Here is a 20,958-nt window from a genome sequence, read left to right on the forward strand (position 1 = left end):
ACTCAACATATCAGACAAAGCGATTCATAGTTTTCTCTTCTGGCTTCTCCCAGTTCCTTGTTTAACAGCAATTACAAAAAAACCCTGCTTCTCTGTATCTGACCCATCAATCTAATTGCCTAAAGTAGAAACCTGTGTTTCACCTTCTGTTCCCGCACACTTCACACCCAATCAGCCAGTCCCATTAAATCTCTCTATTTCTTGAGTGTGTTTTCTCTCCACGCCACTGCCAGCATCTTAATTCATGCCACCCCCACAGTAAACTTCAAACTCCTTAACATTGCATAGCAGATTTTTATCTTAAAGTGTTAATGTGCATTAATCCATAGTTTCTTTCTTCATCCTGCCTTCTCCTGTAACAAAAAAAGTTGGCTAAAGATGAAAGGTAAAGTACAGAGCATATAAACTTTTACAGATCGAGAACAATAGGCTCATGTCAGATAAGCTATTTACTCTAACTCATAGCTTAGTGCTTTAAAACTAAAAAGTCTGCTGTATGGTAAGTAATAAGTAAAATGGTATTTATTTTAGCAAGTTGCCAGGCTATGTAAATATAGTATACTACATTACATAGTACAAATATAGTATACTATGTATATTACTATAATACTAATATTATATGATATTAATATTATTTTTATAAGGTAAGATACTATAAATACCTCATTTCTGGGGGATGAGGAAAATGATTCACAATTTGTTGAGAAACTAGTATATGGTCAAAGAGCCAGGATTTGAGACAGATCCTTGGCCTATGGAATTTGGGCCCTCGGCCATGGCACTCTGCTATTTCTCCATGTATGGCCGATGGACACTGAAACTTTTTAATTTTCATAGCAAAACTTTTACTTGTTAATTTTAGCACTATTTAAAGTTATAAAATATTATTTGTATACTAGAATACAAATCATATAGAGTATCTGTGCAAGGAAAATATTCCCTCTGTAGACACTTAACAAATTCCGGAAGCAACGTCCTTATAGAAGGTTTCCCTGTATGTATATGCAGGGAGACACACAAAAGCTAATATTCCACATTATTAACCCTACCTAAATGATTTACTGGATGCACATATGGACTGTACCTCATTGCTCTCCACTTGTGAATATATTGCTTTGTACTGCTCTGTGCCGTCCGTCCATGAAGCATGTCACTTGACAAACGTTTCCTCTGCAAGTAGCTAGTACGATTCTTAAGGCCAAGAGTAGTATATTCTATTTTTTTTTTTACTGCAATGAAACCTCCCTCAGTCTTCACACTAAAGCATCAAATCCCTCCAATTCTGAATTTCCCTCGAGCTTCACAATGTTCTTCTGAGCTTTGATGTAATGTAATTTAACTATAAATGATAAGGCTGTCTAAAATTAAACATATTCACATCATGTCTGGCAGGAACCTCAAACTCTACAATCCCAGAAACCCAAAGTAACTTTAAAAAAAATCAAATCTATGCCTCATTTTTTTTTTCCTCCTTCAGGAGCAGAAAAATTTTTTTACCAATAACTTCTCACTCCTAGTCACCAAATTCTAAATTCTCCTCTCACAAATGCCTCTTCTGTCACCCCTTTCTCCTCTCCACTGACCCTGACCAAGTTCAAGCCACAGTCCTCCCTCACCTGACCCCCAGGACCGCCTCCCAGTAGGGTGCTCCGAATTCAGTGTGTTCTTAGAAGAATCCGTCCTTTGTATTCGTGTAACTACGTGTCTGAACACGTGACGGGCGCACACGTCCTCCTTCGGAGCAGTTTAGGCGAACACAGTCCTTACACGTCGCCCCAAACTCTCCGTGTCAGCAGCCTTCGTTCCAGTCCGCGGGCCACTCGCGGAGAGCGGTGTGTGTCCCCGAACACCTGCAGGAGCGCCCTCAGATCTCCTCCCCCGGCTGTGTGTGCACGTGCATAGGTACCCGTTTCGTTACACGGGGTCGTTAACGTTAATCCCACACCGGGGGCTGCTCAATGCAAGTGGGACCACAGCCGCCGTGCCCCATAATTTACCCGGACAGAGGCTGCGCGCCGCTTGCAAGCAGCGTCCCCGTCGTTTGGGTGGGCGGCAGCCATGAAGCCCCCGGGAGTTAACTGCCCGCTGCCGCCCTCGGCTCCGCAAGGGGAGTCCGCATTGACTTTCCGTTTTCCTCGGACTGGACCTGACCTCAAAACTGCAGGGGATCGGCACGGGTAAAAACGCGGACAAAACAAAGGAAAAAGAAGTCTGATTTCTTGCCACCACATTACCATGCCTCGGTATGACACGTTATTGTGTTAACACTGAAACCTGGAAAGCAAAAGCACGTCGAGCAGCGAAAAGTCCCAGAGCCGCCGCAGTTTAGACCGGCGCGGGGCCGGGGGAGGGTACGGGGCTTAAGTCTCGCGAGAGAGCAGGCACGAGCGCTGTGGGCTCCTTGTCTCTCGCGAGAGCCAAGCTTCGGCTCCGCCCTCCACGGCGTGCGGCCGCGTCTCCAGGGGCAACAGCAATGGCGGCGCCCTTCTCCGAGCGGCTCTTCTCGCTGGAGCTGCTCGTCGACTGTGTGCGTCTAGAAGTCGGGCTGCTGCCGCCGCCGCCCGTGGTCGCGGTGGAGGAGGAGCAAGAGGAGGCCGAAGAGGAGGAGGAGGAGGAGGCATCCCCGCCACGGCCATCGCGCGACTTGTGCCCCGCCGTGGCCTTCCGCCTGCTGGACTTCCCCACGCTGCTGGTTTACCCTCCGGAAGGCCCCGGAGCCCCAGCCCCGGAGCCCCGACCCGGCCTGGTCAGCTTCGGTCGCGGCAAGTCCTGTCTCTTCCGCCTGCACCCCGCCACCCTGCGCCGCCAGCTCCTTCGGACTCCGCTTTACACTTTGCTGCTGCAGCTGCCCCCCGGGCGTCCCACGCCCGCCCCGCAGCTCCTCGGTGCCTGCAGCATCTCTCTGGCTGCCGCCGCCCACAAGGTCCTGGGGCAGGCCGCCCCCGGCTGCTCCCACGGCCATCGAGGGAGTTTCCCTCTGCATAACCTAGTTGGGGAGCGGATTGGGGACATTGCCCTGGGCTACCGCTTAACCGATTTAGGAAGCAGCTTGTTGGGGCATTTTGAGAGGCCGGTCGCTTCCACGGGAGGTGGGGTGGAGCGCGGAGAGATCGGTTCCCAGACCCCGCAGGAAAAACAGCAGCCACGCCCAGAGCCAAGAACAAGACATGGCGACAGTTTTCTCGTGGGTTTAAAAATCCCCAAAGCACAGAAGGGTTTGGAGGAAGGAGCTTTCCCCAGTAAGACCAACTCTGGTGACACGGTTTCTGTGAAGCATGGACAAACCAACTCTATTTGTTCAAATTCTAGTGGTGTGAGGAGCGTTAGCCCCCCAGATCAGGAAGTCACAGAGTTAGACATCGAAACCAACACATTTTGCCCCCCTCCTCTGTATTACACTCATTTGACCCAAGAAAAGATGCCCCCTGTGCAGGGTACAATCACCATTAAGCCTCAAATAAATGTACCTGAGGAACCGGATGGTATTTGTGTGGAGGAAAACCGTGCAACTGCCCCAAAACATACTAATTTTCTGAAACGTACTAATTCTGGGGCACATGAAAATCCTCCAGTGCCCATAAATCCTCCGCACGTTCAGGATGCAGGAGCACGTGACCAAACTTCAGATCATGCTCAAACTGAACAAAACAGAATTAATACAATAAGGCAGCTGCCTTTGTTAAATGCCTTGTTGGTTGAGTTGTCCGTGTTATATAACCAACCTGTGGCAAGCCCTACTCAAATACATCCTCACTTAGCCTGGTTATATAGAACTGAGGATAAGAAGTCACCAGAATCTTCTGCCAAATGCACATGTAAATCTGAATCTAAGAATAAGCTTCCTGTGGGGGGAAATGAAAAGTCAGTGAATCTTCAGTATAACAAGAACCAAGTCGAAAATCTCAAAAAAGGTAAACATTTTGAAAAGAACAGTGGTGATCCCCCCAGAAGAGTCCCAAGAGGAAAGCTGCTTTATGGTTTAACAAATACACTTAAACTACGTTTAAAGCAGACAAATCCTGATATGTTGGTAGTACATGAAAGAAGAGAGCAGTATAGAAAAATGCAAGCACAAATGTTGGGTGCAAAACTCAGAATTCCTTCATCCAAAGTTAAAGTATTAAGCTTTGCAGAACAACATCAGAAGCCACGCCAACTGCCAAAAGATGAGTGTTTGGGATTAGATGCATCTTTTGCTGAAAACAGTGATACCTCAAAGCAAATCAGTGGAGTTTTTGATGACCCTAGCACAACTGAAGAAACTAACCTGAAATGTGCAACTGAAAAAACTGTAGATTGTGGTGAACATAGAACAGATAATTTATTGGAAGAAATTGTGAGGCCTGCAAATTCCACTGTCCCACAAGGGATTATGCATGCAAGTATTTTGGAAGGAAAAGTGGAAATGAAAGTCCAAAGTCCATGTGTTTTCCAACAAGTTGCAGTTATTGACAGAATTGTAGTAGATAAAGAAATGGAAGATAAACAGGTCAAAACCACTGATGATGACATTCTTATTGATGATGTCGGTGAATATAAACCATGTAAAAATAGTTGCTCTGAAAGCATCTCAGAACTCAATTATTCCGATGACTTCACCAGCCCTTGCTCTTCTGAAGATTTCTCTACCTCTGAGGACACTAGCAGAATTTTACAAACTCATGATAGCAGTCCTGGGTCAGAAAATCCAAAACATAATCAATATACAAGTAAATCTAGTGAAGCAATACCGTCCACAAGAAAAAACAGCAGTGAAAAGAGTTATGTTCTTAGCCCGCCTTTTTCAGCTGGGTTGCCAGTATACGCATGTAAAAGATCTCATATTTCAAAGATTAAAGATAAAAGTTTGGAGGAAACGTCTAGTATCTCTACCGGTGATTTATCTTCATCACATTGGACTGAGGAGAAAGAAAACCAGATAGATCGAAACAGTATGCATAATACTGAAGTTCTAAAGAGGGGTCAGGACATCCCTACTAAACTTAAAACAAGAACTGGTTGCAAGTCTTCAGAAAAAAGCCAGTCACCTCGGACATCACAAGTGAGTACTTATCTGCCATCTAACTTGTCGGACCTGGAACTTAATGTCCTGGACAGCAGTGCACCAGATCACTTTGATGAAGATGATGAAGTTGCCTCACTAAGTATTTCCAAGCAATGCAAGGATATTTGCGAATTAGTGATAAATAAACTTCCAGGATATACAGTGTGAAAATACGTGCTTTTAAAAAACATTTTATTTTTGTATAACCTATGTGTACCGTTAGTGAAACAATTTTTAATAATTTTTTACATTATTTTAGTACATAAATTACATGGGTAATTTTTAAAGAAATATGTTATTTTGATGTCTAGATAGTATTTATTAAGTTGAACAGTATTAATCATGAAATCACCTTATAATCTAGGTAAGATTGAAGTTGTTTAATCTTAGAAGAATAAAAGTATCTTTCTAAACTCTCTGAAAAAATCAGTCATCCTAAAGCAGACTTCAGGCACACCATTAAAAAAGAAGGCTAGTTAATAAGGATAATCTCAGATTCTAACAGGAATAAATCATTTGACAAATATTGAAGAACTTACTGTGTGAGATGCAGAAAGGTACAAAAATGTTTAACATACAGCCCCTGTAGGTAGAGCTTACTGTTTTACACATATATGAATTCTTTAGGGAAATCTTTGATACATACACATCCCATACCCCAATAGGTAAAGTCCTTTTTATATGTCATCATTGTGCTCTACTTTTTTTTTTAATGCAGTTTGTGTGATCACTTGATTAATGTTTATCTTAAGTTTTGCGAAGGAAGGGACCGTATCTGTTTTGCCCACCAGTATATGTTCCTGGTACCTAGCACAGTCTTGCCTTGGTTGGGGTGTGATAAAAGCATGTGTTGAGCAAATTAATGAAGTCCACGCATTTAAAATAACCTGATGGGAGGCAATAGAATTAAGCAGTCAAACAAGCAAAAATCCTAAGAATAAGCAGCAGAAAATCCTTATTGGAAACATGGTTATTTGACTACAATATTTTTGTTTTGGTGTCTATAAACAGCCTGCAGGTGTTCAATGAAGTATTTGGAGAAGGAAGCTAAGAAAGGTGTCTTCCAGTTTCTTATATACAAATTGAGTTTATTGTTGTCATTTCAGGCTGTTCCATAGTTATTTTTAAGGTACGCAAAGTTTGTTTTTATCTAGTGATCATTTCTTTATAATTTCTTCCATTGGTTTTGTACTTAGACCTTATTGTGTTCAACAATTTACATGTAATTTTTTATGTGTTATATTTTAATTTTTATATTTTAATATATCTGATCTTTTTGGATATATGGAGTGAGGCCCTAATTTTCCTTCCTTTATAAGTAATCAAATAACAATGCAGGTATTATCTTTTGAATGATAGTAAAATTTAGAAAGGTGGTAAGAGATGAGGATATTATATTTTGAGAAACAATATGCGTAAAAGAAATATGGGAATGAACATAATGTACTCATGGGACTGAGAAAATATCTTGATTAGAATGGTAGAGTGGTAGAAAGGATATTTGTTGAGTAAGAAAAGTCCCCGATCGTAGGGAGCTTTAAATCCCAAGCATAATAATAAAGACCTAAGCAATCGAAACAAAAGAGTATTTTAATTTACAGTTGAGCACCAATACTTGGCCATGGCATTTTGAATATTAGAAATTATTGAAATAATTTCTTGAAGGCACAGAAATTATACCAGTAAACGTTTTGAAATAGGAAGTGCTTCTTAATGGCTAATGGCTATGATCTTAATTTTTCAGTTAATATAAAGCATCTAGTGTATCATCTCAGAAAATCAAAGTAATTTAATGCTAGGTGTTATAGCTAGATAACAGCTTGGTGTGTAAATTGTTAGCAATTTTTCACTACTATGGAAGAGAAAAATATAAGCAATAATGTCAGAAACATTAGAGAAATAATTCCTTAAAAATCAGCTTTTATTTGATTAAGAGTAAGTCATTGCTTGTGATGAGAATAGATGAGAAAAATGATTAATTCAGTATGTCTGGGGTACAACAAAGACTAAAGCATTAATGTACTTTAGATTACAAAACTAGTAGGTAAATAAGATTCTCTTCAAGTCACTCCATCGGTATTTATTTCTAGAATTGTGGTGTTAGTATTAATAGCTTAATTCTAGTAAAAAGTACTTCTTTTCATGCATTTAGTACTTCCTATTTGCAACCTATCTTCAAATTCTACTTCCTGTTTTAATTCTACAACCTAGAAGCTTAGTTTTTTAAGAATATCATAATAGATACTGTTCCTGAAATGTTCTCTATCCCTTGAATTGCTTAAAATCATTGAAACATGAAATAGTATTTCAGGCTCTTAAATAAGGGAGACCCGTTATTTAATTGTAAAACTAAGCTACTGCAATTCAGCTTTTCTGAATAGCATAGGTAGCTGAGCTGCTGTGGGCAAAACTGAATGGGAGAGGATCTAAGAAGCAGTGAGCCACAGAATGTTAGGACCTTAGGAGGCAGCTGTCAACTGTGACAAGTCCTTTGAGCTATGACGCGTACACAGATTCTGAGAGGGCTCTGCGGATACATACAATATGTTGGTTTTTCCCTCGGTCATAAGTACACTGCCCATAGCTTCAGATACAAGGAACAATGATACTGAACTTTCTGCCTTGGGCTTCTGGCTTTCTGTAGAGAGCCACCCCTTCCCATCTCAATTAATTTTTATTTTCTGCCTATAAAAGCAGTGCATTTGTTATGGAATTATATTTGGGAACCAAGCTTTTATTTTCTGTAAACATAGAGTTAAAGATCATAAATTAACAAACCACACCATGGTTAGAAAGGCAAAGGAATTTCATAACAAAGCAACATATAAACAAGATAAACAATATTTACATTTGTCTAATCATAAACTGTCCTTGGGCCTAGAGATATAGCCATCCCTTAGGCTACTTATACTTTTATTGGGATTAGGATAACTGGAATTGTGCAGAATGATAATTTATGTGCCAATACTTGCTGGATCCTTCTCATTTTTAACCTAAAACAATGCAAGGATAACATGCTTAGTCAAGGACCAAGGCATTTTTGCTATTTTTCTCCAGAAATTTATCTGTCATGCTAGGAAATAACAGATTTCAGGAAGAGCATCATTAGGTTGGAGTGCCTATCCATAGGAATATAATTACTAACTTATTTTTCAAATACTTCTCTGTTATGCTAAAAATGTGTATTAACTCTAGAAAAAAAAATAGAAAACTCAGGTCTTTGCTACAAAATTGTGTATTAAGGGAAGGTTTTGGTCTTTCCTTCCAAAACTCCAATGAAATCACTGATGTAAAAATAAGAATGAACCCTTAGTAGCCCTAGAGAACAAGGCAGATGCTGCTGGTAGACAGGACCGTTTGAGGAACTTCTGGAAGATAAAGAGCTGGTGGAATTAGGTTGATGAAAAATGTGTTAGAAATCTACCCATCAGCCTCTTCCAGTGTGGGAGCTGCTGGAGAAATGAGAAGATAGGGTTTGTTTTCTGAAGAGCCTCAAATATACTTCAAACGAAGTCGACTTGGGAATAGAAGCAGGTTGTGGGCAACTTGGGGGCAGAACAGAACTGAGGATGTGAGAAGTTGGAGCCCAACTAAAGGTTTATCTACTAGAAAAGTTTTTGGGATCAAAGAGAAAACTAGTATTTTTCCTTTTTGACACCAAAATGTTTTTATTTTTGGTTTTTTTTTTTTTAAGATTTTATTTATTTATATGACAGAGATCACAAGTACGCAGAAGCAGGCAGAGAGAGAGAGAGGAGGAAGCAGGCTCCCTGCCGAGCACAGAGCCCAATGCAGGGCTCTATCCCAGACCCTGAGATCATGACCCGAGCCCAAGGCAGACACTTAACCCACTGAGCCACCCAGGTGCCCCGACACCAAAATGTTTTTAAAACATCTTTTTCAGTTTTACTGGGGAGACCACTAACACTTTAATCCTGGCCTTTGGAGATGGACGAATGGTAATTTTCATCCTCGGTCAGGTTATATGAATTCTTGGAGACTATTTCTTCACTATAGGATTGGTTTGAAGATTGAACCAACTTTACCTAGCAAATGGACAGTGAATATGCATGTGAGTGTTGAGGAGTAAATTTAGAATTACAGAGACTATACCATGGTATCTGTATTTCTGCCCTAGGGGACCCTATATTTTTAATTAAAATCTCAGGAAATCAACTCTTCCCTCCAAAAGATTTGAACAAACTTTCCATGGCACAAGGCAAACAGATAAAGCATGGAGATAAAGCAAGACAGAACTTCTGGCCAGGGAAGAAGACTGTTTAGGACAGAGGGCAGAGCCACAAAACCACACAGAAGAAGGAGCCCTTCTCAGAATATTAAGCAGGGGGGCATCTAGCTTTGTGCAGAGTATTAGACAGTGGTGAGAGAAGGGTTTGGAGGGAGAAGGGGATGCAAAATTTCCTTCCCATTCCTTAAGAAAGGGAACTCTGAGCCAGGGCACAAGTAAGGACAATTTTTTTGAAAGTAATAAAGCAAACCTATGTGGCTTGGACTATAGGAGGTTGCTTTTAAAACATCTTTAAAATTTGTTTTAGATTTTTCTTTCTGGATATTTCAAGTCTTTCTATAAGTTGCAGAAAAATATTTGCCCCTTTATACACCTTGGAAGTGATGCAGTGAATGGGGAAGGAGCTGTGAAAAATCAGTCATAATAAAATAACCAGAAACTTTGAGAACGAGTTGGGAAGAGATGAACAGCTTTCAGACCAGATATTGTAACTGAATAGGGGAATCCATGGCAACAGGAATCAAAAGATTCAGGTTTTAATAATATTTGTGTGTGTTTGGGAACAGACCAGGGTAGGAGATCAGCCAAGTTTAAGACAAGTTAACAGCTGAGGTCATATACCGTAAGGAAAGAATGTGGGTTGGAACAGGTCTGAGTCAGTAGCTAAGTTAGTTACTGTAGGATCAGAAACCCATACTTGTAAGCTTGACAACTAAGAATATTATCAGTTTTCTTCCTTTTTTGTTTCCTTCTTGGTTTTAATATAGTTCTTTTTTTAATTTTTTATTTTTTCAGCATGACAGTATTCATTATTTTTGTACCACACCCAGTGCTCCATGCAATCCACGCTTGAAGGATCTTTTAGTTGAGCTCAAGAGTAATAGGAAATGGATTGGGCTGTGCTCATAATTGAGCTGAAATCCTAACAGACAAGCAGTATACTCCCAGGGTCTACATACTGAAAGACAAAGAAGATATGGGGGTTCTTCAAAAGCTGCTCCTTTCTATCCAAAAATTTCTCCTTTAGTTATCTCTTCTGTCCTGGAAACCTTGAAGAGTTTTTCTTTTTGATTTATTAAGGATAACTCTTCAATGTCAGGGCTTACACCCAACAACTGTGTGGAGTACTGTATTTCATGCTTGTGATTTCGGTGTCAATCCTGTAGACTGAATTGGGACTGAATTCTGGACTCAGAATGACATAAAAAACAATGAATGGATTGCTTTAGCTATGGAGAAAACTATTGTCAGAAGATTTGACCTAAAAATGATTGCTTACATATCCAAAATTCTTAAGAATATTTCCAAGTACTTTGGGACTGCATTTGTTAACATGAGGGAAAAGATATTTCTAATCTTCCAAAAAGAAGGTCTGAAATATGAACATTGGCTTCTCATTAGTAAAGTACTCCCTATCCCAGATATTTTCTTTTAATAGCCAAAAGCCAAGTATTTAAGAGGACAGACCTATTTTCAGATGGAACTTCCTTCCGTTCCAAGGCTCCTTTTCTGGAATATATGATTTCATGGTGCTCTCTTGCAGTATCACTGATCACAGCATGAGCTTATCCTGTCAATTTCTAAGAACCAGTGCTAGAGGTAGGATTTTACTAAAATCAAGGTCTAGCTTTTCACTGGAAATAGATTTTTTAAAGTATTTTGGTTATGTGGTCTCCATTGTCATTAACACTAATACTTCCTGACTCTGATAAGCACTTTACAGCTGATGAGGAGCTTTCAGTGCCTGACATCATCTTCAGAAGAATCCTATGAGTAAGCATTAATATAGACAAGAAAGCTGAGGTTGTTTTCCATATCCATAACCTTTCTCATTGCCATAGAAGAACTGAAAGGCTCTTCATATAAATATTAGGAAGTTAATATTCCTTCATTATTTATATCATTTCTGGAGTCAGAGTGGATAGCAAGAACCTATAAATAGATAAAATTTAATTTTGAACTTTATAAAACTGTGCTGTAATTCAGACCTCCCTATTATTTTGGTGTCTTCTGTTTTTATCTTCTAATTCAGTTGTTTTTACTAAACCAGGTGTATGCTTTTCTGCATCCACAAGGAGGAACTCATCCGTATGCCAAGACTATGATTATACTCTAAAGGAATCCAGGTGTGGTATTAAAAAGCAGCTGAGAGTGTTAGCCAGTTATTGCCAGAAAAGAAAACTCGAATTCACGGAAATTTGGAACTAGAAAAGATTTTATGAATCATTTAATTCAGCTCCTTCATATTACAGAGAAGGAACACGGCCCCAAGAAATGGAGTTTGCCGGTCCCTCACCCACTACAAGATTGTTTCCATTCGAAAATGCTACTTCTTGTGTCAAATGGGAAACACAGTAAACCCAAATTGTATGTCTGGATTCTAGAACATTTGCACTGAAAACACTAACCGAAGAATTAACTCATTCAGAGATGTGGGAATTTCATCCTCTGCGTCACAGGAAAGGCATTATGTTTAGGACCAGGGGCAGGCCAACCTGTTAGAGTCCACACACCTGCTATAACCTTAGGCCGGTCCCTCAAGGACTCAGTTTTCACATCTGTACAATGGAGAAATCAATGATATTTATAAGATTATAAGGATTAAATGAGGAAATATTAATGATTAGCATAATCCCTGACACCTATGAAGATATATTGGCCATCATTATTTCCCCAAATCTGGTAACATGCAGACTTTTTCCAGATGGGTCAGCTTATTGGTAACACCAACCTTTACATTTTTCCTCAAGCCAAAATTGTCTCATCCATGCTCTGAAGCACTCTACATTTCCATTGCTTACTTTTCCACGTTCTTGAATATACAGCTTTAGAATAAATATTAATACCAGGGCAAGTCTTCTTAAAGAACATTTTGTATCATCCAAAAGTTCACATTAACTGCCAGAAAGCTGTTATAAACTAATTTTTTTAGTAACTACTTGTTACCTTGGATACAGATATCTCTTAATTTTTTAGCTTGTTTCTAGTCTTTCTTTTCCTCCTTTCCTCTCCTGCTTTTTCTCTCCCTCTCCTTCCTCTTCCTCTCTCTCTTTACATTTTGTGTTACATATGTGTCTTATGCAAAATGATATTGAAGTATAATATTCATACATGTAAGTGTGCAAAATACGAGTGTAGTTCTGTGAATTTCCTTAAGGTGAGTTTTTGTGTAACAGCATCCGGATCAAGGAATAAAACATTGCACAACCCTGTCAACCTCCTCACGCTCCCTTCCAGCTGTTCTCTCCCCTCACCCAACCATCACAAAGGGAAATGCTATCCTGCACTCCAACATCTAGATAGTTCCACAGGCCATACCATGTGCACACTTCTGTGCCTGGTTTCCTTTGCTCAATCTTATGTTTGTGATTCACCCATATCATGGCATAGAGCTGTAGTTTATCATTTCGCATTGTTTTCTGATTTTTCATTGTGCTCGTACATCCCAATTTACTATATATGCTACAGCTAATGAACATTTGGATTATTTCTAGTATTTTAGTATTAGGAGTCATGTTGTTAGCAGCCCCAAGTTCCTTATCTTCTCAGTTATTACTTACTCATCAGTAGGCCAATGGCAGAGGGTGTTGATAGAATGTGCAAATATCAAGAAGTGAATAAAACAGTTGAGTTAGTTTGGTTTGGGGCAGGGTTTCCACTGTCCATGTGCACATAAACATTACAAAAAAACAATTGTATCATTTTGATGATTTCACATACAAGTAAATGTTTTAGTAGTATTTAAAACTGGCATTGCACAATATAAAGATGAACAGTAAGATTTATGTGAATCATTTAAATTCTTAATTTTTCTTTACCTAGAAAAACACTTCGTGGCAGAATTTTAAGATGATCCCCAGAGACCTAGACCTTTGTAATCTGCTTCTAATAGAATATGGTGGACATGAAAGGGTTTGGCAGATGAAATTAAAATCCCATATGAGTTAAGTTTAAGTTAATAAAAAGGGAAATTATCCTAGGTGAGCCATACCTAATCAGCTGAACCCTTTCAAGAGAATTACAAGTGAGAAGCTCTGTGACCTGCATTCCTGAATTCTATAGCTTAAGAGAAATGTGTTCTGCCAACACCAGTGTGAGCTTGAAAGATGAGACCCAGCCCCACCCAACACTGAGACTGAAGCCTATGAAACCCTGGACAGAGGACCCAACTTACCATTCCTGGAGTCCTAACCCACAAATAATACACAGGTGTTCTTTTAAGTTGCAAAGTTTATGGCAATAAGTTATGCTGCAATAGAAAATTAATACAAAACACCAAGAAAAATCACCATGAAAAATTAAGAGAGACCCTGGAAGAAAGGGAAAGGCTCTATACTTAGTGACTTTTTCCTCTATTTTGAACAATGAGTCCTACATTTTGACTTTTCATGGAGCCTCCCCAAATTCTGTCACTGGCCCTAGCTGTTACTCCAAGCTGGTAAAAGGCAATCCAATTACTTACAGGATCTCCTCTGCATTATCTAAGTGTACATAATATTTGGCACAACCTTTTTGGGCATGGTTGGTGTGTATCATACTTGAGAATACTGTGCTGAAGGCTACACATTTCCTCTGCAGAATCTGAAAATTATCTTTTAAATTTTAATTTTCCAGTCTGAACTAAAGTGCCTACATATCACACTAGTGACAAATTTGGCTTCTGAAACTTTTGTACAGAATTACAGCAACTCTTTGGAGGTAGAATCAGTATAATTCTGCATACAATATTTTCAGTGTGTAGCATAAGATTATTGAACAATACATAACCATTTATGAACTGTATTTATTCTTGTCAGTTACAATGATTCCTATGGATTTTTTTTTAAGACTAACTCTTTCCACAACGCTTCCTCAGAACCAGTTGCAGACTTTTACAGTACTATGTCCTCAAAATGGTTTGTTTTGCAGACATTTGGGGGATAAGTATGTGTAACCAGGAAGGCCCACTTCCCTAGTTTAGGGTGCAAATATGACGATTCTTCTTCTATATTCCAACAGATTGTGTCTGCTCCACATACTCATGTTAGCAGGAGGTCCAGCATAAAACTTTGAGAACTGTACCACCCCAAATGTCCAAGGTCTGAGAAGCTTACTTGGTCTCAATTAAGTGGCCTGTCCTACTTACAGATGCCAGGCCATGGGGCTTGCCCACGAGTTGGCCTTGGTGTTTGGCGTCATTGGTTCCCGTTGCTGAGACAGTGTTGTATCTGAAGTTTGTCTCTCCCTGGTCCTGACTCCAACTCAGTTCACAAAGGTACAGTTATTTTGGTTTTTACTCCTAATCTCACATTCACAGGGTGGCTGGAATCCCTTCTCCCTGATGATCTAGATGTTCCACAGAGCAAGGATCACAAAGACAGGTCCTTATTTTTCTCATTTCCTTTGGGGTCTTTAGGATCCTTTCCTCTGAGAATTTGGACATAGATTATCCTAAAACATCAGAATTCCTAATAATTTCAAACATCTAAAGAGAAAGACTCATGGTTTGATCCTGTTCTTCCCTAGAGCCTATCTGACACCCACCAAATTTACTGACCTTCTCCATCTCCGTCAAGTCACAAGAAGGTTCTCATCCTTAAGGCCAATTAAAAAAAAAATGGATGTATAGTCTACTTAATTTTACAAAACTAAGAGGGATCTCACTCTTGACAAGAGTCCAAGAACTTCCCTAAGGAGTCTTCTGTGTGCCATTACAGAAAGGCAGTTGGCAGTGCCAGATAACTGAAACTAACCTTTCCTGTGCTGGGCATCTTCTCCTGTCGAGTGTTGAGACTGTCTTATTCAGTCTTGTCTCTTGTCCTCATCCCCAGCAAGGAGCCTACTATAGTGGATGTTGTACATTTTGGGTAGATGTTGTACAAATGAACAGAAGCAATAATTAAAGCCAGTATCTATTCATAATTGACAGAGTAGGATAGTCTATGCTTTGTCTGCCTTGCTGCTTAGCTACTGCTACCCTGCCATCCCGAAATTTGCGGGCTGGGGCACTGGGAATGGTGATCCTTGAAACTCCCTCACTTGGTGTCCTGCTGTCCTAAGGAATAAACCAAGACCAAAACTCTTTGGTTGATTCCTCCAACCCATTCTTTTGGCTGATAATCTTTAGGTCCACCTGGGTTAAGAATAGAGGTGAGCACAGAGCAGGAAGATAACCTCTGCCCATTCTGGATGTCACCTCCGTTCTCCAAGTTCATTCTGGAGATCGGTTACGCAAGCTGACTCCCCAGAAGCTTGCGTGCACTTTTGCAGCGGATGTTTTCCAGGCCGACAGCTCCTTCAACATATGGCATCTCCTAAGAAGCACCAGAAGATTGAAATATTCTGATCTCTGTGCTTCGACTGCATTTCTCGAAATAGCTTGGTTATAAAACTCACAACAAATAAAACTTCCTTTAACACTCTCGGGGTGTTAGGAAGAGCTAGACTGTGGTGTGTATTTAGACCACTTTGTACCTGGATTTAAATTTTTAACATTCCCTTTATAGGCAACCAGTTTCATTGTGGGCATTTTAAAGAACAGGAGTGTAAATGAATATGTTTGATCTCAAATTGGCAGACCCATTCACTTGTTTTTATCATGTAATATTTTAAACATTCAGAAGAAGAAAAAATACAACTAATACAACTAAGTCCATTGCCCAGATTTAAGCCAGCGCTGGCCTTATGGTCTCTCCCTCTCTGAGGGTCCCTCCCTCCCTCTCCCTGTCCTGCTCCCTCCCTGGTGAACAAAACATGCAGAATACAACAGGCAGCTCCCTTGTTTCCTCCCCCATTTCTTTGTTTTCCCTTCCAGGGGATAAACATTACTCTGGGGTTATTGTGTTTCCTCCCCATTCCCGATGGGGGACATGTAGGTTGTTTCCAGATTTTTCTTATTACTAACAATGCTGCAGTTAATATTTTTCTTGTCCCTCTGTGCTTGAATTTCCGCAGGATTTTATACCTAAATGGAATTGCCAAGTTCAGCGATAATACACATCTTCCACACTGCCAACTCTCTCTCCAGAGTGGTTCAACAGCTGGTTGAGCTACCAGCGGCATGAGAATTCCTCATATTCCACTGCAAAACTTGGTAAATACTAGACATTTTAATTTTTCCTGCTATATTTAGCTACTCTAGCTTTACAGTAAGTACTGAAACCTAGAAAAGCAAGTCTACTCCCTTCTTCTTCTTTTATATTGTCTAAACCAGCAGTTCTCAAGCTTTTTTTGTCTCAGGAACCCATCACACCCTTAGAAATTACTCAGTACTCCAAAGAACTTTTGTTTACGTGGATTCTTTCCATCGATATTTACTCTACTAGAAATTGAAAGTGAGAAGTTTTTTAAATGTTTAGTGATGAATTCATTTAAAAGTGATATTAGTAGACCTTATTGCATGTGAACACGAATAACATTTTTTAATGAAAAATACATAAGTTTCCAAAACAAAAAGCTTAGAAGAATGGCACTGTTTTATACTTTTGCAATTTCTTTAATGTCTGGTTTAATAGACGGCAGATTCTCATATCTGCTTCTGCATTCAGCCTATTGTGATATTAATTACCTGCTATGTAGCTTCTGGAAAACTCCACAGCACACTAGTGAGAGAATGAGAATGAAAAAGGCAAATAATGTTTCAGCATTTTTATGAAAATAGTTTTGACCTCATGGACCGCCCCCAATACCCAAATTGTTCACACTTGAAAAATGCTCTTTCTAGACTATCCTTGGTCCTTTTACTTTTGAAATTTAGGCTCAGCTTATGGGGTTCCACAAAATATCATAAAATGTTATTTATGTTGCATGGAATTTAGAGATTAATTTGCTAAAATTGACACATTCATTATATTGGGTATCCATAAACACTGTAGATCATCTTATAGCTTTAAATCCTTCCCAGTGTCCTTCAATAATGCTTTAACATTTTGTCTTATCGTAGATTTGTACATTGTGATTTAATTGATTAAATTAATTACACATATTTTGGGGGCACCTGAGTGGCTTGGTTGGTTAATATCTGACTCTTGATTTCAGCTCAGGTCATGATCTCAAAATCATGGGATCAAGCCCCACATCTGGGTCCATGCTCAGTGGGGAGTCTGCTTGAGATTCTCTCTCTCTCCCTCTGCCCCCTTTCCCCCCTCATGCTCTTTCTTTCTCTCCCTCAAATAAGTAAATCAATCCTTTAAGAAAAAGAAATACATTTTAAAATAACACATATTTTCAAATTGGCTGTTTGCTTGTATGTAATTGGAATGGTATTGATTTTTGTGCATTAGTGTTCATTCCAGCAACCTTCCTAAGCTCTTCTTCCTCCTCCTCCTCCTCCTCATCCTCCTCCCCCTCCTCTTCTTTTTAATGGCCTATCTATAGGTTTTCTTGGTTCTTTTATGCAGAAAACCACACTGATCTAAAACACGGTTTTAAAGCTCTTATACCTCTTGGGGGGCTCAGGGAAAGATAGGGAGTATTTTGTGTTGGCAAGGACCTCTTCTTGCCGTACATTTGTCAAGAGCTGAGCGGAACTCACAGAGGTCAAAGTGGGCAGTTAAAACAGGACAAAATTAGAGCAACAATCCAGTCACACTTATAGTAGAAGGAAAAATCTAAACCGGAAAGGAGACTGGCTCTGCCGGTGCTTAATTTTTCCTGCCGAATGACACCAGGCTCCCACCATTTGTGGACCCAAGATGGTGAGGGGAGGGAGACAAGACAAGGCTAGGATGGTCCTGAAGACGGAGTCAGAGTGGACATGAGGAGCTTCAGTCACCATGCTTACACAAAGGTGGTCTTGGCAGATCACCTGAGAAAGACCTGGACAGAGGAACCCCCAGTAAGGAGGCTGCTGAATCGAGGCCATTAGGGAAGGAATATGGGTCTGCATAAAAGTACTGGGATAGAGCTGCCCTATGACCCAGAAATTACCCTACAGTGTGTTTACCCCAAAGATACAGATGTAGTGAAAAGAAGGACCCTACATACCCCAAAGTTCATTGCAGCAACGTCCACAATAGTCAAACTGTGGAAGGGCAGAGATACCCTTCAACAGAAGAATGAATAAAGAAGATGTGGTCCATAGATACAATGGAATATTACGCAGCCAGCAGAAAGGATGAACACCCACCATCTGCATCAACATGGATGGGACTGGAGGAGATCATGTGAGTGAAATAAGTCAAGCAGAGAAAGTCAATTATATGGTTTCACTTACTTGTGGAGCATAAGGAATAGCATGGAGGACATTAGGAAAAGGAAGGGGAAAAAAGAAGGGGGGATATTAGAGAAGGAGATGAACCATGAGAGACTATGGACTCCAAGTAACAAACTGAGGGTTTTAAAAGAGAGGGGGTTGGGGGATGGGTTTGTCTGGTGGTGGGTATTAAGGAGGGCATGTATTGCATGGAGCACTGGGTGTTATATGCAAACAATGAATCATGGAACACATCAAAAACTAATGAAGTACAGTATGGTGACTAATATAACATAATAAAAAAATGAAAATAAATAAATATTTTTAAAAGTACTGGGATGGGGCCTGGTGCTGAGTACGTGACAGCAGGCCCCTCCTTGCTGACTGTGCTCCAAGTCTGTGGTGAGAAGGCAGCCTTCCCTCATGACTCCTGCCACATGAAGCCCTGGTAATTTCCAGTGGCCGAGCCTGAGAAGTCACACCTAAGATTGTGGTCTAGAGCTGGATTCCTCAATGTTACATGAAGCAGTGATTAGGGACATCCTTCTCTTATTCCTGACCTTAGAAGGAATGTTCCATCATTGAGGTGCCTGATAGATAAACACTTTGGAAAGAGGTTCCCTTTAGTACTTTAGTTGTTATCATGGGATTTTTTAAACCATAAACTATGTCTCGAATTTTATCAAACACTTTTTTGTGTCTATTGAGCTAATCATATGCTTTTCTTCTCCAATCTAGTGGTGAATTATAAAAAGAGATTTTCCAAAGTTGAATCACCCTTGCTTTCCTTTCTTGGTCTTGATGTATTCTATTATCTATATTACTGTATTTCCTTGGTTTATACTTTACTTACAAATCACCCTTTCTTGTATTGTCTGTCTATATTTCATATCAAGGTTATAGCAGCCTTGAAAAATACATCATACAGCCTCTCCTTCCTCTTCTCTGGATTGATCTGGATGGGATAGGATTGGTTTGACCTTGAAGGGTTGGTAAGGCTTTTGTGAAAAATTATCTGGGACTGCTGTTCCTTTATGGTAGTATTTGCTGCTTAGATTGTGTTGGGGACTTAGTTCGATGTGATTAAAAATGCCAAATCGATTGTTTCCTGAGTTTTAAAAACAGAGCATAACACTGCCACAAAATGTGTAAAACTGACTACAGCTTGTCATAAAACTTTGAAAAGTAACAAAGGCATTGAGGGTTATATTTTACTCTCGCTAACTCCAATGAGACGGATTTTTTTGTTCATTTTACTGTCTTCTCATTTGCACACAACATGTTTTCCCGCTTTTCCTCCTCTCTTGGTTCCTTGACATCACATTCTTTTGGTTTTTCCCTCCCTTTCTAGATTCTCAGAACAAATCTTTTCTTTTCTTTTACTCTGCATCTGCATACTGGATCCTCTCACTCTTACCCTGCCCTTCCTTTTAATCCCACCTTAACTTCCAGTCTATATTATGTGTCTCTCCAATTGCTTCCAAACCCACCCAGCTGGTGATGACCCCCTGTTTGAATCTCCAGCACAAATATCTCTTCTGAGTTCCAGTCTCAAGTGTGTCCCACACTTGGCAACAATGTGACTTTGGTTCCCACTCCCCAAAACAGTCCCCATATAGTTTTCTGGGTTGTACTTTTCTGGGTTATACCTTCTCGACCCTACCTTTCCCACCCAACTCTGCCACCTTTGTGGAGCACAGCCACCAACAAGCTGTGAAGTCCAGCTTCTGTTTTAGGTTTATCAGCAGAGCTTCTGGCAGGAGATTGGAGAGTTCCCTGAGTCCCTTCCTGCCAGCCTTGGGCAGGGTTGGCATAAGAAGTAGGTCATGGCTTCCATGGGACACTCTTCTATAGCTGTAGCAATGACTACGTTCTCTCTGAGTTCCAAGGATGGTAAGGGCTCCTGGCATTACGAGTCCTGGGGTCCTTCACTGCCCCTTGATGGGGCCCCTAAACTCTGTTACATATTCAACCAGAGTTCCTCTGTTAAATGATTCTCAGTTACTGTATTTGAGGGGACCACTTATTTCTCCCCAAGATTCTGACTGATATGACTTCCCAGCCACAGGACATTGCCATCACCTCTGGTTGCTCAAGACAGAAAAAGTCCCTTCTTGTCATCTTCTACATCCAACTCCTTGTCCTACCCTGTTGTTGCAACTTCCTACTTACATCTTGAAATTACACATTTCTCTCCTTGCCATGGCTAACCGGTAGCTACTTTGCTGGTCTTCCCATTTTTACTTTTGCCTCTCTTTCAGTCTACTCACTGTGGGGCAGACAAAAGCCCTTTTTAAAAATAAAGTTCAGATCATATTTCTTCACTGCTTAAAACTCATTAATAGTATTCTCTTAGGGTTTGTATAAAATCCAAATTCTTTATCATAGACCTCCCAAACATTGTATAATGGGATCTCTACTGACATCCCCAAGGTCATCTCATACCTCCCTCTAACTTGCCCTTCACTGCCCCAGTCACACTGTCCTCCCTGT

General features: G+C 40.2%; 1 protein-coding gene and 1 long non-coding RNA gene across 3 annotated transcripts; both read left to right on the forward strand.

Annotated features, from left to right (window-relative positions):
• Window positions 1-872: 872 nt before the first annotated feature.
• LOC116573257 lies at window positions 873-19,387 on the forward strand. Of its 2 annotated transcripts, none has more exons than XR_004278676.1 (5): window positions 873-1,902; window positions 11,344-11,419; window positions 14,292-14,547; window positions 16,227-16,365; window positions 19,362-19,387. It is a non-coding gene; the product is annotated as an uncharacterized LOC116573257 (long non-coding RNA). The 2 variants fall into 2 exon arrangements; XR_004278677.1 differs by having other exon boundaries at window positions 874-1,902; window positions 14,421-14,547.
• Window positions 2,434-5,304, forward strand: MAP10 (microtubule associated protein 10). The gene has a single exon (XM_032313285.1). The coding sequence runs from the start codon at window positions 2,474-2,476 to the stop codon at window positions 5,210-5,212; it is 2,739 nt and encodes a 912-aa protein (XP_032169176.1). The 5' UTR covers window positions 2,434-2,473; the 3' UTR covers window positions 5,213-5,304.
• Window positions 19,388-20,958: the final 1,571 nt, after the last annotated feature.

This window comes from Mustela erminea, chromosome 14 (genome assembly GCF_009829155.1).
Source record: "Mustela erminea isolate mMusErm1 chromosome 14, mMusErm1.Pri, whole genome shotgun sequence".
NCBI lineage: Eukaryota > Metazoa > Chordata > Mammalia > Carnivora > Mustelidae > Mustela > Mustela erminea.